Here is a 22,618-nt window from a genome sequence, read left to right on the forward strand (position 1 = left end):
TCCGAGTAACATCATGTCACAGCAGCGTTGAGAAGGTTAGACCCAAACAGACAAGTGCTGATAGAATAACAACAGTGTTGATAAAACGCTCCTAAAGTTCCACAAGACCACGTGTGAGGTCCTGCACATGGGTCTGGGCAGTCCCCAGTACCAGCACAGACTGGGAGATGAATAGATTGAGAGCAGCCCAGCCGAGAGGGACTTGAAGGTACTGGTGGGTGAAAAACTGGACGTGAACTGGCGATGTGCACTCACAGCCCAGAAACCAACAGCACCCTGGGCTGCACCCCCCGCAGCGTGGGCAGCAGGGCGAGGGAGGGGATTCTGCCCCTCTGCTCCGCTCTGGTGAGACCCCCCCTGCAGCGCTGCGTCCAGCTCTGGAGCCCCCAACAGCAGAAGGACGTGGAGCTGCTGGAGAGGGTCCAGAGGAGGCCACGCAGATGCTGAGAGGGCTGGAGCAGCTCTGCTGTGAGGCCAGGCTGAGAGCTGGGGCTGTTCAGCCTGGAGAAGAGGAGGCTCTGGCAAGCGGCATTTCAATATGTGAAGGGGGCTTATGAGAACGACGGACAGACTTTTTACCAGGGTGTAGTAACAAGACAAGGGACAATGGTTTTAAACTGCAATTGGGTAAATTTAGGTTAGATACTTTTTAGGATGAAGGTGGTGAGGACCTGACCCAGGTTGCCCAGAGAAGCTGTGGATGCGTCGTCGCTGGCAGTGTTCAAGGCCAGGTTGGCCGGGGCTCTGAGCAACCTGATCTGGTTGGAGATGTCCCTGCTCCTGGCAGGGGGGTTGGACTGGGTGGGCCTTGAGGGTCCTTTCCAACCCAAACCAGTCTGTGATTCTATGAATGAAATCCAGCGTTTCATTAATGATTTCATTGCCGTTGTGTGCAGCGACACGTAAGCACCTCGCTGTTTAAACTCGCCGTTCCCTGCCTCTGAATACTGTGTGATGCTTGCCGTCTATAAAACGTACCGGTGCTCTCAATTGTCTTAAGGTTATTTTTTGTAATTCCGTGTTTCTAAGTTGTTCCAGAGCAGTAAAGCCACCTGCGTTCCCAGTCCCTGGGTGACACGTGCTGTTAGAGCAAAGCCTTAATACCCGGGTTGAGCAATAGTGTGTAGAGCGATCCCCGCTGCGGTAGGGCTGATTTGTCCTCGAGGGGTTTTGTTTCACTTGCCCGCGATAGTTTTGTTTTCTGGCTGCCCCGCCTGACGTATGGCTCTGGAGATGAATGCCTGCGGCCATCTCTGTCGACGTTGAGAACAAGCCTGCTTTGTTTTTTTGGTTTTAGCTTTCAGCATGGGCTTTTAATTAAGATTTCATGCAGCTAGGCTGTAGAGAGCTGTCTTGTCTGATAACACCGGAGATAAATTAGAAGTCAAATCTTCTTGCGTGTTCTTGAGACTGGTGCTTCTCAGTGGGTCTTTGGAACCAACTAGTATGTACTTGTTTCTTGGGTGCCCGGCACAAGTGGAACGGACGTGGCCCTGCGTCTCCTGAACGAGTGCCGTATCCCAGCAGTGCTTCTGTACACTGATTGAAGAAGCTTCGGGTGATCGGGTGTCTTGGCATTGTGGCTGAGTCTTGATGAACTCTGGGTAATTTTAATTGGATTGCGGATTTACCTTGTCACGCCTTGGCTTGGCGGAGGGCCAGCTGGGGCGGGCAGGGCTGGATGTACTTGGGGTTGGCTTTGGCTTGGTTGTTGCAGTCACTGAGTCTGTGGTGGTGACCCCAGTCCAGAGCTGGTTCCTTGCTGCTCCGTCCTGCTCCTTGCGTTGACGTGCAAGTCGGCCTCCTTCAAGCTTTGCCGTCGCTCTGGGCTCCAGCGGTGAGTAGGTGGTGCTCATCTCTTTTTATTGGTGCCGACATCTTGCTGGTGGATTTGTATCGTATTTTGGCGTTGGAGTTGAGTTGCTGGTTACGTCACAAGTGACCTAACCTACAAAGACCGTGAAAAAGGCTGTGCTTGTAGCCTGTAAATACAAGCAACGTGGTCTCTTCTGATGCAGTTGGGATGCGGGAGTATTGCGATCTAGGAGACGATTAGTTTCTTGTGTTGTCGTGCAAAGCCTTGACCCTGCAAAGCTTTCTCCTTTAGGGTTTAGACCGTATCTTCCCTGACTCTTGTAAAGCTGGCTGGTCGTATGAAAATTTAGGATTTTCTTTGGTGCCATCAAGTGGCAAAGTACAGTATTGTTGCTGCGTTGGGATGATTCTCAGGACGAGCAGAGGCTGCAATTCGGAAACAAGTGACTTCGCTCAAGGGTGCCGTGGGATTGCTTAGGATGTTGGGAATAGTTTTCCCTTGTCAAAGACTGAGGTTATCAGGGATCTGATGGGTTGCCTTTTGTTTCCCTCTCGTTCCTGCCCTTCTGGTTAATCTCATGCGCTCCCTTGTTCGAGCACTTGTATTATGTGGCTTACATCGGTCGCTCCTAAGCGGCCACAGGATGAAGGATGTGGCCAAGTGCGCCGTATTTTACCCTGCAAAGGGTATCCTGGGTTCTGCACCTCTTCCTCTTTCCACTCCATGAAATTACCTTTTGGTATAAAAGCACTGCTGGAAACGGAGAGCCCATTTATTACGCTTCCTCTTCCGTTGCCCAGACGTGTATTGCGTATTGTGCTGTGGGCGAGGGAGGGGTGAAGACAGAATTTGCTTGGCGTGCTTGCCGCTAGGTAAACTCGGGTTTGCTGCTTGTAAAGAAAACCCGTGCTGTTTTGTAATCCCGGTTTTCTAATTCGAAGCTGTGGGCTTGTCACGAGCTGAAAGGGATGCACGGATGTTCTGTTGCTGCAGGTGGCAACTTAATAAGCGGAGGTGATGTTTCAGACCTTGGTGGTATTTTATCGATTGCTGGAGCCAAGCTTGGTAGCAGGAGAGGTGCGTTGCAAGTGCCCGACCTTCCCTCGGCCGTGTGACGCCGATGTTCGGATCGGTGGGCTGGGGACAGTCCCCGTGCGCCCAGCGGATCCCCGGCCTGGCTGATGGCTAAGCGTTGCTGGAAAACAAAGAACTCCGAGGTACGAACCCCAGACTTTGTGTGCCAGAACCTGAGGGTGGTGGTTTTGCAGGAGAGGGTCAGCAAAAAATTAATGCTCTGAACGTTTTTTCCTTAAGCCTGGACTTGTTGGGCCAGGAGTCTCCCAGAGAGAGCAGCAGCAGATACTTCAAGAGAAGCATGACTCTGTGTCCAGTTCCTTGTTACTCATCGAGGTGCTCTCCTGCTTCAGATACTTAGGAGACTCGGGATCTTCCTGAGCTGAAGCTATTCCGTTTGAGATGTCGTGTTTAGCATCCTTGGATTGTCAGCTTCGGGCTGTTGAACGCAGAGCCCTTGCCGAAGGGACGCTCAGCAGCTGTAGGATGAGCAGGACCACGAGGCCGTTTAGCTGTGTGGTAAGGATTTACCTTATGTGTGCGGTGAGGTTTTTGACTCGTGAGTGGGACTCCGCGTGTAGGTTACTTGGAAGCCGTGGTCCCCGAAATGGTGGTGGAATGACTCCCTGGCCCTTCAGTCCCACCTGGCAGTCTGGGTTTCCTTCCTCCCATGCAGAGAGAGGTTTAAAGGTATGGATGTCAGCACTTGAACTTGACCTCATCCAGTGGTTTCAGAGTAACCTAATTAGCCATAATCCACTTATTGCTTGAACTGTTCGCTCGTGTTGTGATCCTGTGACGGATCAGGTTTGATGTTCACCTTGCCTACGAGTTTCCCTCTGCTAAACCTGTGTCTCCATCCGGGACAGCAGCTGTGGGCACGCTGGCGTGGGCAGGCTGGGGGGTTTGGAGCAGGATGCTCCTGTCTGGACCAGGGTGGGAAAGCGCAGGGCGTGTACAAGGAGGTGTGATTTGCTTATTGCACTGGCAAAGGAGGATTAGTTAAGACTCCGACAATTGCTAAATAGGATTTTTGGACAAGTGATACTTCCCCCGATGCAGAAATGCCTGCTTTCTGCCAGAGCACTTCTTATTTTTTGAGCGCAGAAAGCGTTTGAAAGACAGCGTGCGTGAGATGGCTTCGGTTTCCAGGCAGAACCCGTTGCTGCTTTGCTTTGCATCCCTCGAGGCTGGGCGCGTGTGCTGGGCTGCGCTCCGTGCTGGCTTTCCCCCCGGCATGGGTGCTGTGATACAGCCCAAGGGTGTTTGACGTCTCCAGGAGTCTGTCAAGTGCCCCCTGTCCTTCAGCCACATTGAGACTGAGGTTTGTGTCTTATAAACGTAATTTTTGTGTTTGGTAGAGCACTGGCCCAGGCTGCCCAGAGAGGCGGTGGGTGCCCCATCCCTGGAAACATCCCAGGCCAGGTTGGCCGGGGCTCTGAGCAACCTGATCTGGTCGGAGATGTCCCTGCTCCTTGCAGGGGGGTTGGACTGGGTGGCCTTTAACACTCCCTTCCCACCTAAACCATGCTGGGATTCCACAATAAAAATGTGTTTGCCCAACACGTGGCTTAGAATTTAAGACGTTCCTGTCAGCACGGTCACTACCTGGTACGGTAGAATGGTGCTTTTGCCTCTCGGACACCGAGCATCCGCAGCTGCCTGCCCCTTGGTGGGATCCTCTTCCCTCATCCAGAAGTTGTGAACGTTGGAGGGGAACAGCGATCTTCCAGGCTTTTCATCTGTGGGTCAAGTGCCACTCAGGGCTTGCTGTGCTCTGGGACGGCTGCGTTCTTTGTGAGTGAGAGCAAACTGAAGCTGAAATTTGTGCTTGGCTCCGTTTGAAACCTAAACAAGCTCGTACTTCACTTCTTGCTGTGATTTTGTAAAACGAACTCCGAACAAAAGTTATTTTTCTCCCAGCCAGCGGAGACGGCTTGTTTTTGTGCTTGACCGAGAGCTCCCTTCTCTGGTAGCTATGCAGGATTGCTGCTGCGGGAGCTTTTTTAGCTCCTCACTGCTTGTTTGCTGTTCAAATAATTTTTTTATTTATTTGCAATGATTGAACAAGCTTGATGTAGGCTGTCGGGTCATCAGCACTTTTAGAAACCACAGGGTGGACACATACCTCGCTACAAGACCAACCGTGCTGTCTTGCTGAGATGTTTGCACAGAAATATTAAGTCATTTCCCTGATTTTTCTTGTGCTGTCATGCTGTTTTTGTAGCAATTATAGCACATTAAGGAATTCTTCATTACCTTAAAGCAGCAGCACTACTTGATTTTTCCTGTCTTGCTTGCAGGCTGTTGAATTTGGGGATGGCAGTGGAAGGAGGGATAACGGAGGTGATGAGATTGCAGGGGAGAGGGAGCTTTTTACGGGAGGTGTTGGAGACTGAACGGCAGAAGCCATCTGGGAGAAGCTGCTGGTGTGTGTTTGTCTTCCCGCGTCGAGGGGCTCGCACGGCCCAAGCGTGCGGCGTGGCCGATGGATGCAGCTCCAAAGTCGCGCTCCAGTTCGTTGCGCTCGGTGCTGGCACGTTTGCTGTCGCGTCTGGAGGCTGGAGCTGGCTGCCGCGTGTCTGCTTCCGAGGTGGGCAGGAGGAGACCGGACCGCTTTGGATGCGCCTTTACGAGGAGAAACCGAAGCTCCCAGGCTGCCGTCCTCATTTTCTTGTGAAACGAGGAGCTGAGCTTGTTCGATCAGGAGGCGATAACGCTGTTTCCAGACTGCTCTTGGGATCTCTGCTGTCCAGGTTTCAGTTGTCCAGCAAACTTTCCTCTCGCTGATTCTGTGTGTGGCTTCAACTCTTCTGAAACCCGCTGCAGTCGGAGTCTGGATTGCGCGTCGGCGTGAAATACTTGGCTTCGGCCGCTCTGCCTCGCAGAGTTCAGCTCGAGGCCTTCCAGATGATGGAGCTGGCCTTGCTGCAGCTGCCTTCGCGCCGTGTTTGAGGGCTTGGGGGAAGCTGAACCTCCGTGCAGTTCAGCCATCGCGACACAGGGTGGCGGTGCCACTTAAAGGTCTGGTGGCCCAAGGGCTGGGATGAGCTCGGGTTTTAGTTCGTTCTCGTCCGGGCTCTGTCCCTTTGGCTCTGAATTACCTTCCTGTGTGTCCGTTCCTTCCAAAGCCGCCTCCTCTGCGCTCGATAGGCCCCAAGCCGTGGAGCTGGCCTTTGTGGAAGAGCTGGTGGGAAAGCTTGAACGTTAGCAGGCATCCCGCGGCCTAAGGAGCTCCCAGAATTTCTGGTGATGCTTAGATCACCCCCATCTCTGGCAGATGTGACTCCACCTTCTCAGTCTTTTAATCCCTGTTTTTGATCTTCCTCTTGGCTTAAATCCGCGTTCTAGATCCCGCGGCTCAGCGCTGGCTTGGTGAGGCCTTCGGCGGGTGCTGCGTGTTGGTGTGGCCGTGACTTTGCACAGTGTGTTTGTGGAGAGGGCCTTGTTTGAGCCAAGCTCTGCCCCAAGAGCAGTCTTATTTCCCACGTTTCTCTCTGTCCCAGTGTCCCTCTGGGTTTCCCATTGTCACGAGTTCGTCTCTAACCCAGAGCTGTCACGACTCCTAAAACCCATTGCCCTAGGGACCTTTGAGAGGGATCACACGAGTTTGGGAGCAAAATGTTTCTTGGGGTCTGCTCTTAGGAGCCCGTACTCGGGGAGAGCCTTTGGGGAGCCATGGGCCGCCTTTGTGGCTTGCTGGGCTTTGGGGAGGCCGCTTTTGGTGTTGGCAGAGGTCTCTTCCTTCCCGTTCCTGGCCCGGTGCTGCTGGTCTGCTTAGCATCTGGTGTGCTGAGCTCTTGTCAGCGCATCTTGCATGGGATTTGTTTTCTTTGTGCTGTTTTTCGGATAAATAGCAACCTGTAAGAAAACTTAGAGCGTGCTCCTGCCTTACCGTTTCACCCCTTCCCACCCTTTGACCCTGTGGCCTTTTCAGAGGGTGTCCTCTGCAGCCCGGGTGCCAGCTGACTTGCGGGTCTCTCCTTGGGACTAAGCAGTCTCCTCCGCTGCGGAAACATCCCGTATCCCGCAGCTTTCTCCCGAAGGAAAGCGTGGCAGGAGGGCAGCTGTCCCAGGCTGGCAGGACCGGCCTGGCGGGGCTGAGGCCGCGCGAGCCGTTTGTCAGGCTGCGACCAGACAAGCAGGAGGAGCTGGAGAGGTGCCTGCGTGATGTCTCTCCGGCCAGGTTGAGTCCATCTCGTCTTGAAAGGCAAGCCAGGCTGTGAAAATCAACGCTACCAAAGAATTGCTGAAAAAACCGCCTCCCATTGTTTTTTTTTTTTTAAATTTTTTTTATTTTATTTTATTCTACACGTGCAGGTCACTTAAGTAATCCTTCTGGAAGCCTTTCTATGGGGTGGGTGGGGAGTCTGGACAACTGACCTCCCTCTGGAAGGCTGTGTAGGAAATCAACAGGCTGTCTGGTTCCGAGCAAAAACACATTCTAGGATGGTGTCTGTGCAGCGTTTAGGAGGCTGGGTTTTTTTTATTTTTATTTTTTCTGTTCTTTAACTGAATGATAACACTTCTAGACAAGCTGCTTGGTACTTACGGTGGTGTCCCGCGCTGGGTAGCCCTTCCGCGTGTCGGAATTGCAGAGCCTTGTGTAACTCAGGTTAGGTAAGCGTATGACGTGCCAAAGGTGAGGACATGCTTTCAGTCTCAAAATTTCTGTTAGTGGAATGCTTATCAGCGGCACGACGGGAAATCACCTCCGGTGTCCGAACGCCTTCTGGTGTTTTGTTGCACTAATCCATCGTAGCTGAGGCACGATGGTTTTGCCTCCTTCCTCCCAAGCCGGAAGAGGGATGAAGAGACTGCCGGAAGCCTGACGTTTGTGACTGCCCCAAGGGTGTGATAGGTTTCGTGGCTGTCTCCTTACCATCCCAGGAGGTGTGCCAAGAGGGGTGAGAGATGCCAGCACTGGTTCTGTTGCCCACCCCATGACCCCCGCTTAGGTGGTGCCTCTTTTGTTGTCCTCGTTGCTAGATACTAGAGTAGTGGAGAAGACAATGCCCTTTAGCCTGTGTTCCCTAAGCTAGAACTGGTCACGATGCCTCTGGGTTCCTCTCTGAGGGTGCTTGGATTTGGCTGCCTTTGTAATGTGTTGGGCAGAGGTGTGGGAGTCTCAGTGGTGTTGGTGTCCTTCATAGGCAGATGGTGGAGCAGAAGAGATGGTAGATGAACAAAAAGATTTGGTTTGTGCTTCACTTGACACCGGAAAATCCAAACGGACAGTGTAGGTGTCCCATTCATAGGATGAGGTTGGTGATGACTGCGCCTTCTAGGACACTGAAATCCATCAACCACGGGAGATGAGTGTGAGCAACAAGACTTGGCTGGCTCAAGTGTGAGTCTTGTTACTTGAGTTTTGCTTTAAGCAAAGATGAAAACAGCGTGTTCATCTGCTGGAGTCTTGGAACCTTTTGAAATTTGGGAAGAAGAGGAAGATGAGTGTTAAGAACAAGACAACGTGTCTCATTAGCACCGAGCAGCGGGCAGCTTGGGAGATACTGGATGGAGAGGTTGATGACTCCACTTCCCCTATTAGTTTCTGCCAATGGCTCTGGAAGCACGCAAACAAAAATACTGTGTTGCCTTTCTGGTTTGAGTTTATCTGCTTTAAGGTTGCAGTGATTTTATGCTTTTAAGATGTTCTTCTCTGAATTGAGCAACTCCTTGGGACCTCTTTAGTAACTAAACTGCCTCTCAGTCTCCCTCTGAATAAGCGAAGTGGGGAGATCGTTCAGTGTCCTGACACATCCGAGCCGGCGATCTTTTGTAGTCATTTTTTGGTGTGTTTTGGGACTTGCGTAGCTCAGTGACTTGCATGTTCAGTGCTCTGGTGTTGGTGTTTCCTTCACATCTGAGTCACCAGATAAAGGTAACACACACTGTTGTGGTTTCAGATATGTTGGTTTTTCCCCTTTAAAAATCAGTGCTTGGCAAATTTTTTACACTGAGGGTGGTGGAGCACTGGCCCAGGCTGCCCAGAGAGGTGGTGGATGCCCCATCCCTGGAAACATTCCAGGCCAGGTTGGCCGGGGCTCTGAGCAACCTGATCCGGTTGGAGATGTCCCTGCTCCTGGCAGGGGGGTTGGACTGGGTGGGCTTTGAAGGTCCCTTCCAACCGAAACCATCCTGTGATTCTATGATTGTGAAGATCGGAGTGAGAATCAACCAGTGACAGAGAGCAGATGACTCTCTTGAGTTTTGTCACTTGTAATAAATAGCACATCTGATGTACATCTACCCCGTGACCGCGAGTGTGTCCTCTCCCCTCGGCCTCTGCCTGTCGTGAAGGATTAGACGTGCTGGAACACCAGTGCAGGGAGATGAGAACATTTGTGGTGGCTTTACGGCCCCATCCTCTGATTCTTGTGGGTTGGTGTCTGCCCCCTTGTTTCGACACTTTTCCTAACAATAGACCATGTGGTACAAATGTTCAGAAACTTCCTGCAAAGTGTGACCAGGGTGTATCGTTAGATTTCTTCCTTCTTCCAAGTCTTGTTTACAGGCATTGTAAAGATGATTCATCTCTGTCATAATGTTAACCAGCTTGGATGGGACAAAATTTATCTCGCTTGGTTCTAGCGAGCATTCCTATCCTACACATGGTGCAAATCAACTGTCCTTCCAACTTGAAAGGGCTTGAGAGAGTAGGGCCTGCTGACGCATCGCTTTTGTTCTTGGGGGAATTGTTTCCATTGTGCTCGCAAAAAGGGGAGGGGAGTTGAAAGTTCTGCTCCTGGCCAGTTCTCTCCATACTCTCCTCAGCTGGGGGCATTCGTGTTTGTTGTAGCTCTTCTGGTTGGGTGAATGCTAATTTGTTCAAGCTCTTCCCTCTTAACGTCTTTTATCATCTGAAATTCATTCTTTAATAGGGACATTAGAACCAAGTCGTTCCATTATATTCTCAATTAGGGTAATTATTCTTCATTTCCTTCAGAATCTGGTCTGGCACAGCGTAGCTCTATTCCGCCCCGCAGATGGCTGTGGCTTTCTGGTGGCTCCATTTTCCCAGTGATGTATAGTCTAAAAGTGCTTTGTTTTCTTAAGTGCACGCTTAAGAAGGCTTTAAAATATTTTATAGCTTGAGACCTGGTCTTGTACAAATGAAGGAAACGGGAATTTGTCTGTTGCTGTCAGTGAAAGTTGAGTTGGGTTCTTTGAAATCTTTCTAAAAAACCTGGACGGGTTCAGTACCCGGGGCTAGAGCAACATTTCTTTCAGCTTCAGGACAGCATCGGTTAGGATCGGGTGGTTTCCAAAGAGCGTCAGCTGTTCTGTAGGTTGGACCTCTAGAAAACAGTGCGTCAGGAGGTCTCAAGAAGCCGTCTACTCAATCCTCGCCCTAGCTGAGGAAGTATTTGGTCTCTCCAGCACCAAATGCGCCTAAGCTGCTCCTGCTTGATGGTTTCCTAACTTGTTCTCAAAAATGATCAATTTAAAGACAATTGGAGATCCCTTTTGGATTTCTGCCGCTCTTGCAGTTAGAAAACGTTGTCTAATGTTTAACCTGATTCTCCTGGGTGATTTAAGCCCATTGCTATTTTTCCTTTCTTCGATAGACACAAGTATTCGCATGGGAGTGCCAGTCTGGGCCTTCGCTGGTGGTCATACAAGACTACAAGAGGAGAGTAAAGTGCAATAAATGTGTTCTTCTTGTCCCAGTTTTATTTTTTGGGAGGCCACGTGTTTTCTAATCTGAGATGAGCACGTGAGTTTTGGAAAGCGATTACTAGGCCGTAAATGAGAGCGAGCCTCCTCTAATCGGGCTGTGCTCGTGGGAGAAATTGGGTTGGCCAGACGCTCGTCTCTGCCAGGAGTCCCTGTTTCATACAGTTCCCTTCCCAAACCACTTGTGAGATTGCTCCTGATCTGGTTTGATTAAATTGATGAAGGTTACGAGTATGCTTAGAGGTAACCTCTCTCCTTTTGGGGCGCTGGTGGTGCGGGAGAGGGTGCGAGGGCTGAAGTTACTGGTGCAACTGGAGCAGGAGCTGGCAGAAGGGGGGGTGTGTGTGTGGAGCACGAATCTGTCTGCTGCTGAAAGCCAGGAACTTCTCCACACAATGGATTGGCAGCGAAGAGCTGAGCTGTGCCATCTCGTTCAACTCCTGCCTGCGAGTGAGACCTTGAGTTGACCTTGACGATGAACCGCGTTCTTCTGCAAGAGGAGAGGGCCGTCCTTGCCAAGTGCGGTTTTGTCCTACGCCATCCCACCCGTGGAGGTGGTGTTTGGCCTCAAAGACCGTGCACGAGCAACGCGTGAGCCCGTGTGTCGCGCCGGCTGGCGTTGCTGCCCCCTTCCTCTCTCTTCGAGCGTGGTAGTAGTTATCAATCACGCCGCTGTCGATTTTAATGCTCTTTGTGTGGTTTTAGAGTGCAGGGCTTTTAATATCATGTGTGTCTTGAGGGTTTGTTGGGCCTCTGTTGGGTGTTGTGACAACATTGCTTCACAGCAGAAAGGAGGGTCCAAGACTTAATGCCAAGAATGCACCGAAAAAAAAAAATCAACTTGTTCAAACAATGCATAAGGCAATGAAATGAACGCTGTTAGGAGGAAAAAACCTTTTATTGGACAATAACACAGCAAGTATGGACGCTAACATTTTTCAGTGATAATCTAATCTGCTTTTTAATGGCTAAAATATTAATTCTGTAAAGCTTAAAAACGATACTGTGGTATCGGTAATCTGATTTGAGGGTGCTCTGGGAGGGTGCCTCTCTTCGTTCGTTTTCTCCTCTTTCTTGTGCTGCTGGAAGGGTGAGCAGCGCAGCGAGAGAAGAGTGGTGTCCGGTACAAAGTGCTTGTCCCAAACTCGTCACCCTTGTGATGGCCGTGGTCTTCATCTCGCGGCGCTTTGGGAGCGGGGAGTGAGATGTGGCCGGACTGCAATCTTTGGTGTTCTCTCTGAGAAAGGTGGGGTGATGTGCGCAGTCTTTAACTTGGTGTTGTGGCTTTTACATTGAACGGTGAGAGGATATTAAAAGGTTTTTTTAAGAAGGGGATAATTTGCACCAAAAATATTGGTGCCTTGTATCCAGATCACAGAATCACAGACTGGTTTGGGTGGGAAGGGACCTTCAAAGCCCACCCAGTCCAACCCCCTGCAAGGAGCAGGGACATCTCCAACCGGATCAGGTTGCTCAGAGCCCCGGCCAACCTGGCCTGGAATGTTTCCAGGGATGGGGCATCCACCGCCTCTCTGGGCAACCCGGGCCAGTGCTCCACCACCCTCATCTGGTTCAGGAACCGCTACTTCCCCTCTCTTCTCTCTGCTGCAATCTGTGGATTTGTACTGAATCCCAGAGGTTGACCCTTTCTGGAACTTGGAGGTGGCTTGGTAGGCTGGTTTGTGCTTGTTGCCTTGTCCTGGTGTTCAGGTCTTGGAAATTTTCATCGCTACGTGGATCTTGTACCCACGTACTGCCTGTCGCTTGCAGCGGTGGCTTCCAGGGCAGTGCTGCGGTAGGTGCATCTGCCTGACAAACCGTGTGTTAATTTGGCATTTCTCAGTCTGCTTGGCCTTATTCTGGGAGTTGTCTTGAGTTTATAGCGTGTTCCTTTGCCGTAAAAATCCCTGGTGAGGCTGAGACTCTCTTGTGTTGGATGCGGGAGGTGTGAGGTTGGAACGAGTGGTCCTTGGGCCTGTGCTCTGCTCAGGTCTGTGTCACTTTGGTGTGGAACAGGGATAACAGCTGAGGGCCTGTGGGTTTTGAATGATTTGACTCTTTTTTTTTTTAAAAAAAAAAAAAAAGACCAGGAGGTGTTTTAACTGTTGCTGAGCTGTTCTCCCACCTCAGGCTGGCGGTACTGCCTGAGAGCCTGAGGTCCTGTGGCCTGTTCCCCTGAGGCACCATCACATCCTCTTGCCGTCCCTGGCCAGACATCTCTTCAGCCTGTTTTTGAGCTCTGATGAATGGCTTTTCTGGTGTGCTAGAGTGCTTTGTTCCGGGGCTTTGGCGCTCTACCCTAGTCCTTTGCAGATCATTCTGCTCTTGTCCTTCTGCAGAGCTCCTCACCTTCCTCCCTCCTCGACTTCTTCCATGGCTCCGAGCTCCCCGTGTCCTCACCAGCCCTTTCTTATCAGATCTTACCCCGATTCCTTGGGCTCTTCGTGGGCCAATACGTAAGGTGCCGTGGCTGGTGTGGAGTCTGAGGTCTCCTCTGATCCCCTTGTCCTTGTGCTGCTGCTCTTGACCTTTCCTTGGACCGCTGCAACGCATTTGCCTTTGCTGACCTTCATCCCTCTTCGTTTCTGGAAACGCTTCCAGTTTCTTGAGGTCTTTGGCTGCTGTTTTCCAGAAGGCTTGTGACTCCCTTCGCTTTGGTGTTACCAGCATGTTTCGAAAGTACAGCTTGCATTATATTTTCCAATTTGCTAATAAACCGCTGAGGAAAGCCAGGCCTGGAATAAATGCGTGTGGAGGCCCTGTTGAAAAGCTCCTCCTGGTTGAGCCCAGCCATTGACAAGTAACGTGGGTTTGGAGTAGTGTGTGCGTGTGGTTTATGGTGATTTTTCCGTGCGGCGTTCCTGCTGGGGTGCTCGGGAGGATACCCGCCGGGGCCGTGCCGGGGCTGGACTGAAATCAAGGTGTTCCCAGCTGCCAAAACTTTATTTTCTTGCCAGATAATAAAGCGTGGTGGTGCTCCTCAGAAACGGCTTTGGTTCCTACTCCAGGGCCTTGTGCTGGTGGGGTATTGCTGATAGTTTGCTGAATTTCACAGTGATGGGAATGATTTCTGTCGCAGACTGAAAATATGGTGATGTGTGCAGGATTTGTGGGCCTACGTAGGTAAAGTACGTGTGGGAACGCTTTATGAGCTGTGATAACGAAAAATATTTATGGTTAAACACTTTATACTTCTCCAAAAGGGACAAAACGTTGCTTCTTTCTCCCTGTTCGTGATGTAAACGTAAACCTGTGCGGGTGGTGGAGCGCTGGCCCAGGTTGCCCAGAGAGGCGGTGGGTGCCCCATCCCTGGAAACATTCCAGGCCAGGTTGGCCGGGGCTCTGAGCAACCTGATCTGGTTGGAGATGTCCCTGCTCCTGGCAGGGGGGTTGGACTGGGTGGGCTTTGAAGGTCCCTTCCCACCCAAACCAGTCTGGGATTCTATGATGTGAGAAAACAGAGTGGGTTTAAAATTTGCATGAAAGCGGTGGGTTGTTTTTTTTTTTTTAATTTCTAGAAATTTTGTTGTACATCTGAATTACCTGACCCAGACCAGGCTGTGGTTAGCGTTTGACGCAGGAGAGATGTTACTGGGAGCAGCGTGTACGTGCAGAAGAAATGAGGTAGATCCAGAGCAAGGCAGTGGGTGTCCCGAAGGTTTGGAAGGCAAGAAGTGGGAATTATGATGTCCCAGATGCCCTGAAAAGGGAGAAATCCATAACGAAGGTGCTTGGTTGAGTGGATCGGGTGAGAACCAGAGCTGGTCTTGAGAAAGGTGGTGGTTGCTGGGTAGCTGACGGTGCACAGCCATCAAGGATGTGGGATCTCGAGGGTGGCTTCCCAGGAGCGGTGCTGCAGCGGCAGGAACGGCTGAGGAAGGCGGATCGCTGCCGGAGCCAGGGAGCCAAAGGTGATGATGGTGGAGTTTGGCACTTGAGGGGTATTTTTATGTCACTGCAGGGGATAGTTTCGTTCTTCGTGCAGTCAAACCGAGTCCCTACATTGTCCGTGTTGAACAAAGAAGTCACTGCATGGCTGCTGCAGTCTACTGACATGATGATGCTCAATAGAGAGCAAGAACTTGACATCCCGTAACTCTGGAGTTGACGTCCTGCACCTTCCCAGAGCCGTTTGATCTGGGACGTGCTCGGCTGTGGCCCGTTCGCTGGTGGTGTAGAGGGAGGGTGGAAGCGAAGGCTGCTGGCTCTGCACTGGAGGGAGAGTTGGGGGTGAGTAGGAGAGCTCCAAAGGGAAGATAACAAATTTTGTTAAATGTGACCTTAGAGCTGACCCCAAAGTGCTTGGGGTTTTGTTGCCACCTGTTGCCAACTTTTTTTTTTTTTTTTTACGCTAGCGTTTGGCTAGAGAAAAACCCAAAAATAAGTTTTAATCACGGAGCTTTGTCTCAGGTTAGCCATCTCCAAGGGAAAGCTTGCCTAGAGTTTGTAAGTAAATTTAAGATTTCCCCCCCCGCCCCCCCCCCCCCGTTGACAGATGCCTCTGTAAACACTGATGATATTTTTCTTTGAATACAAACACATTATTTTAACACTTTTAAAAAATTTATAATGGAATGAAAACACAACTTGTCGAGCTGTGTTTACTTGTTGTACGTGAGTTAACCGTCTTAGCGTTTGGAGCTGGCTGGAGCGGAGGTGCCTTGCTGAGTTTCCGGAGGGACCCTGCAAGGAGGCTGTGCAGCACTAGGTGGCAATCTGTCCCCGGCTTTCACCAGCAAAACTGCTGAGCTGCACGGAGAAACCGCATGCTGGTGGTGGCATTTGTCTCACGGGAGGAAATCATGTCTCCCGTTCACCTTTGGCACCAACCAGCCTCTACCTTGGAATGAAGAAGGCACTATGGGCGCCTTTGAAGGCTTCTGCTCTTGGTGACTCTTACTTAACGTTGAGTTTTAAACAGGTTTATGAAGATCTGGCCTTTTTGTTTTGCTGAAATTGCTAGGGCAGGTTTTAAAGAATGATCATTAAGTAGGTTTCCGACAGCTTTTAGTCCTGTCATGGTATTTTCTGTGTTGCTTTGAGACCTTTGCGGATTGCGGAGTTGAGATTCTCCAGAGCGGTTTGTGAGCGCCGGTCACGCCGAAGGATCACATCGCTTTCTGCAGGCAGGAGGATTTACCGTGTGCGGTTAGATTTATCTGGTTCCGCTTCTTTCTGAAGCATTGATTGTCACTGCTGCAGTTAGTGTATATATATTTTTTAAAATTATTCTTCTTCTTCCCTGTTAATGCTCTGTCGTTCCCCATCTTCTATCTCTAATTACTGCGTGGAGTCCAGCGTGTAATTAATTTAATTTGGCCTTACTTTCTGACACAACACAAGCTCAGATTCCATAAAGCTCGCTGTGTATTAATTCTTTTGGATGGGGAGAAAATCCTCATTTAGGCATTAGCATTGCTCCTCAAAATACTGAAACTTCACAGAGATTTCCACCCTCTGCAGAAAATATTGATGTTCACTGTAAAAAACCAGGAACACAACCCCCTGAGAACCCCATGGCGTTTCAGGGTGTGCTGCAATCCCTCTGCTTTCTAGATCAGCGTTGGCTTATTTTGCAGTCATGATCTGTTGCGGCTCCTTCTGCGCCTTCCAGGCTGCTCTGCAGAACGGTTGGAAATAATCATCGTTCCCAGACCGCGTGTGTCGGTAATGGACAGAACACACAGCGTTTTAACGTGGCAATTCAAGCTTCTCTTCCCAGTTGAGTGGAATTTAAGAAAATACGAAGAACAGAATTTTTTTTTTAACTTCCACCCTTAAATTTAGCGCTAGTGTTTTCGGTTGCACCGAAGGTTGGGTCGTCTTCAACTGTGTGGCCTTCAGGCATCAAGACTGTGCTGGTGAAAGTGGAGGTGGGAAGGGAAATGGGTTTTGGCAGCTGTGGAGGTGATACTTTTCCATTGTAGCTTTTACCCTTGAAGTCCAAGGAACATCCAGAAAATTGTCCAAGAGCAGCGCTCAGCGCTGCAGCATCCGATAGCAGATAGTGATCAGAGATGGCTGAACTCAACCCTAGAGCGTGAAGACTTTGTTTCTGATGATTCAGTGCTGTTGCGGTCTCTGGGGGAACACCGAGTTGGTGGAAAAAGAAGAAGAAAGCTGGAGTAGCAAGATTTTTCAGACCTGAGTTTTTGGTGCTTAGCGTATGCAAATAAAAAGCAGAGCTATCCCTTTGTCACAGGAGGTTGTTTTAAAGCTCGTGTTTGGATATTTCTTCTAAGTAATGGCAGTTACAGATGTTGGAGTCTTGACCAATGTTGACATCTTCTTTTTAGGTCTGTCTACGATGGAGAAGAACATGGTCGTTTCATGGAGAAACTGGAAGCACGGATCAGAAACCATGATCGTGAGATCGAGAAAATGTGCAACTTCCATTACCAGGGCTTTGTGGACTCCATCACGGAGCTGCTCAAAGTCAGAGGAGAAGCTCAAAAGCTGAAGGTAAGGAAAGCCATCTAGATGTGGTCCTGGCTATGTGGCTCTAGGTTGTGGCCCTGCTTGAGCAGGAGGCTTGGACCTTCCGACTTCAACCAATCTTGGACTCGGGGAAACCACGTGAACATCTCCTTTTCTCTACAGCATCTCTCCTCTATCTAAAAATGGGGGGGAAAAAACCCAAAGTCTTCATTCTTCCTGTAGCCATAGGTTAGCCATTTTAAGTTTGACAATTAGCTGGGCAAACTGGAACAGTGTGGTACGTTAAAAGCGCAAGAAAGCTTAAAGCTAAGCTTGTTCTGCGTCAGGAAACGTGCTTGCACCAATTCCTTAAGCAGAAATAAGCTCTGCGGTCAGAAGTACGCCTGCCGTAGCAGCATCTCCTCTTGTGCCCCATCTCATGTTGGATTCTCATCGCTGTGTAAACAAAAGCACAGCTTGACTTGTTTCCTCTAGCATCTCCAGGTTTGGTTGGCTTAATTAAAAGGTAAAGTGATCAGAGCTGGGAAGGGAGCAAGTAAACTGGTTACAGCTGGGAGTGGGCTTTCCAAGTATTGTGGCCTTTAGAGCTGTGTTGAAAGGTGAGACGCGGGTGGAATTCACCTGTTTCTTGAAAACCTGTGTTTAGTAGTGTGTGGAGAAAGCCATTTGTAGGGTCAGAACGTGGCTAAGCAGTGGGAAGGGAACTGGGCAGGCTTCTGGGGAGAAGAGGGACCTTGAGGCCGGAGGTGTTCTTACGTACAGGGGCCAGGTGGGTTTGCAGCTGGTGCTTGGCTGCTGTTCCTTAAAATACAAATGTTCCACAATTTGGAGAGTAGAAAAGAGCATGGCGATGACTTCGTTGCGGTCAGAGGTCGGAGACCCTCCCTCATTGTCCTACACAAGGCAGAACAGAGGTGCTGTGCCGCCCCTCGCTGCGGCAGCACGGTGTTGACCTTGGCTTGAAGACCAAAAGCAGCCCCCCCGAGCAGTCCCTTGGTGGTTGGGGCTGGGTGGTGTGGCACCCACGACGGCGTCGGCCGTCTCCGGAGACCAGCATAGCGAATCTTCCTGGCTGCGTGGCGTCTGACCTGTCGGGAAAGACCGTGCTTGGAGTCTGGGAGTGTCCGAGTCTTTGATGTCCCGTTCTGCAACGGGAATTAGAGAAGGTGAAGGCAGGCTTCTAGCGTTGCGCAGACAGGCTTCCATCCCACGGACAGGCGCGTGCTGGCAGGAACACCTTCCTTGGGAGGTGTCCTGACGCCAGAAACACCCATATTATTACAACGGCATTTTCCACAGCAAGGATTCATCCAGCAGCTGACTGCAGGATAAGGCCATTGGAAATACCCCAAAAGAAGACTTTTTTTTCCCTTTTTTTCTTTTTTTTTCTTCTTTACGCTATTGTTTCTAGCCAAGAATTCCACATTGTTTGTTTGCAGAGGCTCGGTGCTGGTTCCCATTCTGCAAACAGCTCCTTTGGTGGTGGCGCGCTGTGAAGTCCATCCCTGTCCCCTCAGGAGCTCTCTTCGTTTCCATTGCCATGTGATCTATGAAGTGGCACATGGGGAAAATGTACGCAGGCGCTTATTTGGGAAGCGCTGAGCCCTCTTTGTAGGGCTTTCCCCGGGGAATCCTCCACGGGTCCAGTGTGAGTGTGTTCTGTTCCAGCTGTTCAGTCTCTGTTTGATCTCCGTCTCTTTCTCGGTGGCGCTGCTCGTTTGGATTTACGTGCAGCCAGCAGTAAAATAAATGCCCTCCGTATTGCGTTTCTAGTCTCTGTCTTCACGCGCGTGCTCTTAGCTCTGGGGTGTTTTGTATAACACCGCGCTTGCAGAAATATCGTTGTTTTACGGGTGCACATGCTAAATGTGAGCTGGATTTATTCTCTTCCCCCATTCACGTGTGACACAGCCCCCCCTGTACCTTAGCGCTGGGTTTCCGGTGGCCCCGAATCACTTCAGACCCGGGCAGGGCTGCGTGGCTGAACTTGCCGTCCCGCTCTCGCGCCCGGCGAGGGGCTGGCACTGAACTGGGAGCTCTGCCTTCTCCATCTGCCCAGGAGCTTCTCTGCACCAGGTTTCTGGGCAATGTTGTGGTGTTTTCGAGAGGTGCTGGGTCACTGATGAATTAGCTACGTTTGGGTAAAAAAGGAAGTTAATTGAAAACCCACAGGATCCATTTTCAAAAAGGCATCTCCTTAATTTGGATAATATTTAAACTATTACATGTTTAAACCAAAACTTTTTTTCAAATTTCCTCATTTTTTTTTAACAATATAGCTTCACCATAGCAGTTCTCTTTACTTTAAATTTCTCACATGGTTTCCAAGGAAAATCTTACTGCTCTGGGGTGTTTGGTGTTATACATCTTCAGTGTTTTCGCATCTTGTACCGCACAAATGTTCTCCCTCACTGGGAAGCGAGCAGGGTGGTGATGACCTGCTCCCGAGCTCCTAAATGCGTGGTGCTGCAGGGTCTTGCAAGCCACGTACCAGTCCGACTGCTCCGTCTCGTAAAGGTTCCAGTGGGAATTAAAAGGTCAAAGCTAAATTATACATTGGGATGGTTCGACTTGGAAAACGCAACTCCAGGTGCGACGAGGAAAGGATCATGGAGTCGCAGGGCTGGTGGTACCCTCAGGAAGTCACCTCGTCTGTCTTTTTTCTCTTAAGCAAGTTCTTCAGCTGGGTCATTCCTGATGGATTTTCATCTAACCTCTAACATTAGCCCTCCCCCAGGTACTGCTGGTGTTCCTTCTCTTGGAAACTCAGCCTACGTGGCTGAAAAGGCTTTTTAAGGCACAAAAGGGAGATTACTACTTCTTGGTTTTGCAGCAGTCTTCTGCAAAAGTCATCTGGAGGTGGTAGGAATGTTCTGCTCTGGTCTTGTCCCCAGTCCATCCTAGAGCGTCATGCTTTCTAGGCACCTCACCATTTTCACCGTCAAACTCTGAAGCCCTTCCAGTTGATGGGATTTTAGGTTTTGTGGTGATACGCGTGGTTTCTGGGCTGGGGCAGGCAATCAGTCGCCAGTGAAACGGTGCCGAAGGGTTATTTCAGGTGTGTTGTAGGGTTTTGTTCACACGTACTTGTGTGATGCTCGCTTTCTTAGTAAGAGCACAGCACTGATTGATCTTCCCTTTGATGTTCTGTGATCGCTGAAGAGCCACCGTGCGGTTATTGTTCTGTTTTGTGTGGCTGGTTGTCTCAGCCCGAGGTTGGCACTTCGCACCTCCCACTACTGAATGCAATCAATAAAAAGCCTTTTCTCTGACAAGCCAGCTGCAATTCTAACCCCCTCTGTCGCAAGGTCTCTGGAGTTATGAGCTGGGGAGAGAGAATGGGAAGCAATTCTTACTGCTTTGGATTGAGGCAGGTCTGATAAAAGTGAGGCGACTGGCTCAGAGCGAAGAGCATCTCCCTGTTTAAAACCCCCAAACCCAAGCTCTGCTCCAGACCGCATCCAGACCAACGCCCTGAGCATCCCGTAAGCCCCTCGGGCGATCCCGTCGTCTCGTTCTTCACGCGTGCCCACCTGTTCCGTCCCCCCTTGCTGTGTGTCTGCCTTAGGTGATAACATCTCCTCGTCTGAAAAGCTCCAGCGTGCCTGCAGAGAGGCTATATAAATAATCATCCTTTTTATTTTTTTTTAAATATATGAATGTAGACCTTAAGAACAAACCAAAACACAACCCCCTGCCCCCTGCAAACTCTGCGTGTGCAAGGGCAGGATATGCTCTCACTTTTTGCTTTAGCTGGGATTGAGATGTAATTTTAATAGGAGACTCCTACAGCCTTGGCATTATTTTAGGAGCAGTTTTAAATTACTCGACATGGATTCCCTTTTCCTGGTGGGATTTTCAGGATATAAGCAAATAAAATAATCTTTGGAAGAGATGCTGTGCTCCTGCTCGTAAAATCTGGATACACCGTAAAGGAAATGAGCAGTTTTTGCAGAGGGCAGGCAGCCAGGAGAGCTGAAGCTACCGCGGAACGGGGAGCAATCCGATGCAGATGCTGCAGAGATGGCGGGATGGCTCCTCTCCTTACATCATGGTAAGCCTGAAAACCAGCATGGCCAGTGTTGAAACAGAAGGAAGCTGGTGAGGCTGGATGGCTGTGCTCGTTGAAGCAACGCCAGCCACCAGCGTGAGACCTGGTGACGCTTGGACCAGGCTGGGAAATCGTTGTTGCCCAGTATCTTTCAGTATCAGCGAGAAACAAATCGAATCCTGACTGGATTTTGTGTGTATTAATACCAAACTCCCCTCCTGGCTGAACTGGTTGCCTCGTGGTGCGCTCAGGGAGGAAAGAGATGGCCGTTACCTTCTGAAGGCACCCAGAAGCTTGTCCTGCTTTGCTCCGCTCTTGCTGCTCCGTGCGCGATGCACGTTCTCTGGGACGATGGAGAGCGTCAAATGGCCTGCATTCCCTGCTGAGAAATTCATTCAAAGCTCGGCTTCTTTCTGCAACCGGTGAGAAGTGTCCAGGTTTGTGTAGTCTTCTGCTCCCAGATGTACTTTGAGAGCTCTGTGACGCAGCTCACGCTGTTGTCCAGGCTCTGTTCCTGATTTTGCCTGTAGAATGAACAGAGCTCTTGGAAAAAAAAAACACAAACTACTTCATAAAATTTGACGATGCCGGCTGAGATCCAGCAGCAGCTTCTGCTGTGCAGCGAGCCTGAGGAAAGCGAAAACCTCTGAGACATCCTACCGAGACGGGCTTGGAGGTGAAGATTTACAACTTCAGTAGCTGTGAAAAGAATATTCTGTGGAGAAAAAAAAAAAAAAAAAGAGTTTTATGGCGTGGTAGTCTCAGACGGACGCGAGGCACCTGAAACGCTGAGCAGTCCTTCTCTGCTGGTGTTACCTTTATAATTGGCTGCTCTTGCTGGAGACCCAGGCTGGGCGTGTTTATTTGAAAGTCTGCGCGTGATTTTTCTGAGCTGTTCCAGCTGGTCTGGGGAAGATGGTGTCTCTGTCTACAAACCTCCTGCCTGAACCTGCCTGAGGATCCAGGAGAGTTCCTGAAGTCGTCTCTCTGCTTGTTGTCTGAATAACGTGTGAGCTGCTCATTTTCCATCCGAACGCCTCTAAAGCTCAGCTTTGTCCTCCTGGGTGTTTTACTGGGTCACGCTGGTGCCTCGAGCCGCGAAGGGCCGAACCGCTGTCGTCGCGCTGGTCCAGGGAACCTGCAAGTTTGCAAAGTGGGAAGTTTTTGAACTCTGAGCCCCAGCTTCCTAGAATAATACAGAAAGATGGTTTAGTAAAGAAAACACCTTTTTTTTTTTTTTTTTTTTTTTACTAGCTGTGCACCATGTATATAAAAATACCTTTTTGTACCAGCCAGGAGGAGGGATCCAGTCAGAGATGCACCTGAAGATCTAAAATAAAATATTTGAACTTTATAGGTAAAGCTCACGTTAACGAGTTCTTCCCTAGCTGTGATGTTAAGGGGTTAAACCCTAACGTAATTCATCTGGTGCTGGAGAGGGGAAATCCCGCTCGTGAGGTCTGTGTCCTACCTCTGCCGCTCGCGTAAAACGGCGTGGAGGTGAGAACCCAGGTGAGCAGCTGCTACAAAATCTGGTCCGGTAAGACTGCGGCTTTCTG

The 22,618-nt window shown here is 50.2% G+C and overlaps 1 protein-coding gene across 4 annotated transcripts in view; it reads left to right on the forward strand.

The window, feature by feature from the left end:
• Positions 1–22,618, forward strand: part of EXOC6B (exocyst complex component 6B) — a 274,450-nt gene that overhangs the window by 23,154 nt on the left and 228,678 nt on the right. For all 4 annotated transcript variants that reach the window (XM_086747734.1, XM_086747730.1, XM_086747733.1 and 1 more), the window contains exon 2: positions 16,867–17,032. In XM_086747734.1, coding sequence (XP_086603860.1) covers positions 16,867–17,032 — 166 coding nt within the window. The remainder of the gene's footprint in view (positions 1–16,866; positions 17,033–22,618) is intronic.

The sequence above is a fragment of the Chlamydotis macqueenii genome, chromosome 4, assembly GCF_036417535.1.
Source record: "Chlamydotis macqueenii isolate bChlMac1 chromosome 4, bChlMac1.mat, whole genome shotgun sequence".
Taxonomy (NCBI): domain Eukaryota; kingdom Metazoa; phylum Chordata; class Aves; order Otidiformes; family Otididae; genus Chlamydotis; species Chlamydotis macqueenii.